Source organism: Helianthus annuus, chromosome 7 (genome assembly GCF_002127325.2).
Source record: "Helianthus annuus cultivar XRQ/B chromosome 7, HanXRQr2.0-SUNRISE, whole genome shotgun sequence".
Taxonomy (NCBI): domain Eukaryota; kingdom Viridiplantae; phylum Streptophyta; class Magnoliopsida; order Asterales; family Asteraceae; genus Helianthus; species Helianthus annuus.
In genome coordinates this window covers 140277876-140282126 of record NC_035439.2, presented here as the reverse complement: position 1 = coordinate 140282126, position 4251 = coordinate 140277876, and the positions used below count along the sequence as shown (strand labels likewise).

Sequence of the window (4251 nt, the reverse complement as noted above, 5' to 3'; positions counted from 1 at the left end):
TAATATATTACGTTTATAACTTTTTTCTAAAAACTAAAGTACGAAGTTGTGCTTGATTTTTTCCCTCGACATTCCGTTATAAGTTTTGTTAAAAACGAAGTTGTACTCAAAATAAAGTATTTATTTTGTACCATAAAACGGTATAATGATAAACTAAATCATTCTAATGTTTTGGTTTTTTAAACAACATATTTTATATTCAAAACACGTACGTTTTACATTATCGTTTACTCGGTTTTGCCACAACACGCGACGTAAAAAAAAAAAAAAACTAGTATATTTAACTCTACAATTGGCATTAGAAATTAATGTATTTATTTGCACGTAAACACACATGAATGCATGATAAGTATTCTTTGTTAGTGTGTAACGGCGTGAATTTCGGTCGTCACAAAACAAACCCTGCGGTTTCATCTGGTGCAGGTCCCTCCTCACAGTCACCAAACGCGCATACGACACCGTATCTTCCTCCGTTAACACCTCTCTCTCTCTCTATACTCTCTCTCTCTGTATCTATCTATCTCTCTCTCTCTCTCTATATCATCGTCATCCAACTTTTCGCCACATCTTCTTTCATTCAGTACCGTCGATCAATTCCGTTAATCTCCACAGGTACTCCCAATTTCATCTCAATATCTTCATTTAGGGTTAGGGTTTCATTCAGGTTTCATTCATTGTTGTTCACTTTATCATGAAATTGACTGTTTTTATCGATCAATTGATTCAATTCGCCTGATTTTGAACCGGATTCACCCTAAATTGTTGAGAATTTGTCTGATTTTGCTTAGGATTATCAGTTATGGTGGTTTAGTTGAATTAGGTATTTTGTGAAATGATTTGGGGGAATTGATACATACACATATTTCTAGGAAATTCAATGGTTTTCTAGAAAAGTAAAAAATAGAGTGTTGTTTCAAGATCCACTGCAGAAGCAGAATACTGAGGTATGTGTTCTGCTACATGCGAAATAATGTGGATTTTAAACATTTTAAAAGAGTTGAAAGTCCAGTATGAGTTGCCTGTGAAATTGTTTTGTGATATTTCTATTGCATTAAATCCACTTTTTCATGAAAGAACTAAACATTTTGTAATTGATCTTCATTTTTTTGCGAGAAAAAATAGCTGATGGAATTGTTTCCCCGGAAAAAATTGCCACGACAAAAGGATTGAATAGTGTTCAGCATGAACACTTGTGTTCTCAATTGGGTCTTGTTGATATGTTTGTTGTATGGGGGATGTTGAAAATAATTTGTTCATACATTAAACATATTCTTAAGTTGATAAAATGGGCTTGTTTGTTATGGACTGGATTGGTTGTTGGGCCTGGTAAGTTATGTGTGGGCTTGGTTGTTACGGTTGTTATATGGTTTGTAATGTTTGAGGTTGTAAAGTGTGCAGGTCATTAAGTTGAGGGGTCAAGCTGTTATATTCAGAAGTTATAAGGGACCAATTGCACCAAAATCATTGATTGCATTTCAATCGATTGTCTTTCAATTTATGGAGTACTCGTCAGCAAGTGCAAGTGATGTTGTAATGCAACTTAACAAGGCATTGGAATTTCAAGTAAGTCTTAATATGTTTGTACCAAAACTTCAATATGTATTAAAGAAACGTATCTAGAATATAATTAAAGTAAAAAGATAAAACGCTTAATGGTTGTGACTTGAAAATGAGTTTCTCTTGTATGTTTTTATTATAATAGAGACGAATGTTTGTACTGTAGTGTATTTAAAATTTTGATTGTTCGATTTATATATATATATATATAGGTGGATTATGATATATGGGAGCCCAAGTTGCCTATAGACTACAAAGAGATCATCCAGATGTCAAAAACTCCAGGGATCAATAATTCAATCGAAAAGTATGAGGATCTCTACCACACATTTTCCAAAGGAATCCTTCTTCAAAAGGGCAAAGTGGTAACTAATTTCTAATATTTCATTTCACTTAACCATTTTGTGTGAATATTTCTTTAAATACAAAACATTGATTTATATCATTTTCTCAACTCTTTTAAGAAAAGTATATGTTTAACTACTAAAAGAGATATAATGTTCCAAAATCATACATTCATTTAATTTAATTATGATAGAATTTGTGCTTGATTCATTTTGTCTTGTATGTAGTTGTTTTCACTTGGCAGTAATGGAGAAAGAAATGAAATGATATCTGCAAGAATGTTTCTGTACAAAAATCATACTTCATGCAAATACCGTTCTCTTCAGGAATCAAGGTTCGTATACGGGGTCTATCAGATATCAGTAAATAACCACTTTAAGAGTCTGGATAAACATTTATTGACGAATATAAACTTAATTGAATATCTTTTAATCCGTGCAGGTTTCCGAAAGTAGTAGAGGTGTTTGATACCTTGAAGCTGAAGATCCCAATCAAGATAACAACACAGTTTTTATCTCCAGGAGTCAAATACGGAGCTTATATTATCTTTAAATTTCGTGATACAAGAAAAGCTTCAAGTAAACAAATATATGTGAACCTAAAGTACAAAATGGGAGGCGAGACCTTACATGCGTATTTTGCAACATGGAGAAACGACAAGTGGATGAAGATTGAATTGTGCCGATTTTTGTGTGACAAGAAAGATACTTATTTTGAGGTTCTACTTGAAAGCTTTTCAAGATACCATTGTGGAACTGAATCCATCTATGTTGAGGGAATTGAGTTCCGAGACGTAAGTTTCCATTCTACAATTCTTCATCTTTTAAAACGATGATGGATGTATCTATTACAACAACAATTTTATACTATGGTCTTGTAAATTTTAAACAGGTGAAAAACGAAGAAGTTGAGCAAGTCAAAGAAACTTTGAATTCGGACTCAAACACGGATCAGGTAAAAATTCAAGAGATTATTACTATTGTTTGGTAATATAAATAAAATTATATTTAACCCTTTGATGAACAGTGTTTATCCTTAAAAGAAGTCAACACAAAGAAACATCTTATGCTTTCAGCAGTGGAAGTTTTGTATGAATCTGCCAATTTAAAGCATTTTCATGTGCACCCCTCAGTCAAGTCGAGGTTTGCTTTATGATCTTCTAATCTAAACAAACAATTCATATATGTATATTAGGTTGCGTAAGAAATTATGTTCAATTGATGCAGATTTCAAGAGGCGATTGAGCTACCACGACAACACAAATTTCGTATCAAGTGCAAAATTCAAAGTCAGATGTTGTCACATGATACAGTTTACTCGTGTTACCTTGTTTATAAGCTTTCAGAAAACTGTGTCGGGTTGCACTGCCCGTTGATAGTAAGAGATCTAGTTCGACAAAACAAGAATGAAGCTCAAATTGTCTATGTCAGGACCCCAAGCCCATGGAATATACATGAAAACATCAGCGTTCCAAAACAAAGAGAAGATGGATGTATGGAGGTTCAAGTGTGGAAATTCAACTCAAAGCTTCAACTTATAAACGACTGTATTCCAGTAAATCTCAAACTGATAACTTATGAGGGAACTATGTCCGGCCTTATTGTATGTGGCCTCGAGTTTCGGCTGATTTGAAAATATTTATATATGAAAATATTTATATATGACGTGTAAATACCAAATACCCGTAACCCGATTAAACCGATAGTTACAGTACCTAAATGTTTATATACGTTGATTTGGTGTCGTATATATGATATATATGAGTTGAATCTTTAAAATAAGATTTGGTGCTTTCATTAGTTCCGTCTGACGTGATGAATAGAGAACAAAAAACAAGCCTTCAGGTATTCGTTTGACTTTGACTTGTGGTATTGAATTTTGACTTTGACATGTTCTTGAATTCTTTGATCTACGAATGAACATGTGCCGTGCAAAAGCACCTGATCGATGCAGTTTGGACCAACGTCTCTATAACAGACGAGTTTCTTCCAGGTGAGACACACGCTAAACTTGATCAAAAAAGATGTAGTTGTGAAGTTACCTATATGTGTATTATTATGCGATGTGGCAAATAAGTTCGATCACTTGTCTTTGTGAGTCTAATCTTTTCTCTCAATTCACTTGTCATTTGAGAATGGGTGATATAACTGTGTAGATTATCTGTATTGATTTAGAGATTCAGTTGTTTAGTATATTCTTTGTCATGTTGATGAAGATTTAGTAGGTCTTATAGGTTGTAATGGCTTTCACAGTCAAGTTTATATCATATATGGATGATGAATTATCATTTTTGGGATTTCAGCATGATGAGTTGTTGGTCTCTGCTTCTAATCCCATGATTGCTGATGG

The 4251-nt window shown here is 33.4% G+C and overlaps 1 protein-coding gene across 2 annotated transcripts; it reads left to right on the top strand.

Moving 5' to 3' along the window:
- Positions 1-323: 323 nt before the first annotated feature.
- LOC110868821 (F-box protein At2g02240-like) lies at positions 324-3633 on the top strand. 2 transcript variants are annotated; one of them, XM_022118084.2, is made up of 8 exons: positions 324-612; positions 1392-1563; positions 1770-1922; positions 2130-2236; positions 2344-2695; positions 2794-2856; positions 2929-3044; positions 3129-3633. In XM_022118084.2, exons 2-8 carry the CDS (start codon positions 1498-1500, stop codon positions 3532-3534), a joined length of 1263 nt encoding a protein of 420 aa, XP_021973776.1. In that variant the 5' UTR covers positions 324-612; positions 1392-1497; the 3' UTR covers positions 3535-3633. The 2 variants fall into 2 exon arrangements, with proteins under 2 accessions (XP_021973776.1, XP_035831244.1); XM_035975351.1 differs by lacking the exon at positions 324-612 and adding an exon at positions 898-944 and having other exon boundaries at positions 1123-1563.
- The last annotated feature ends 618 nt before the right edge of the window (positions 3634-4251 follow it).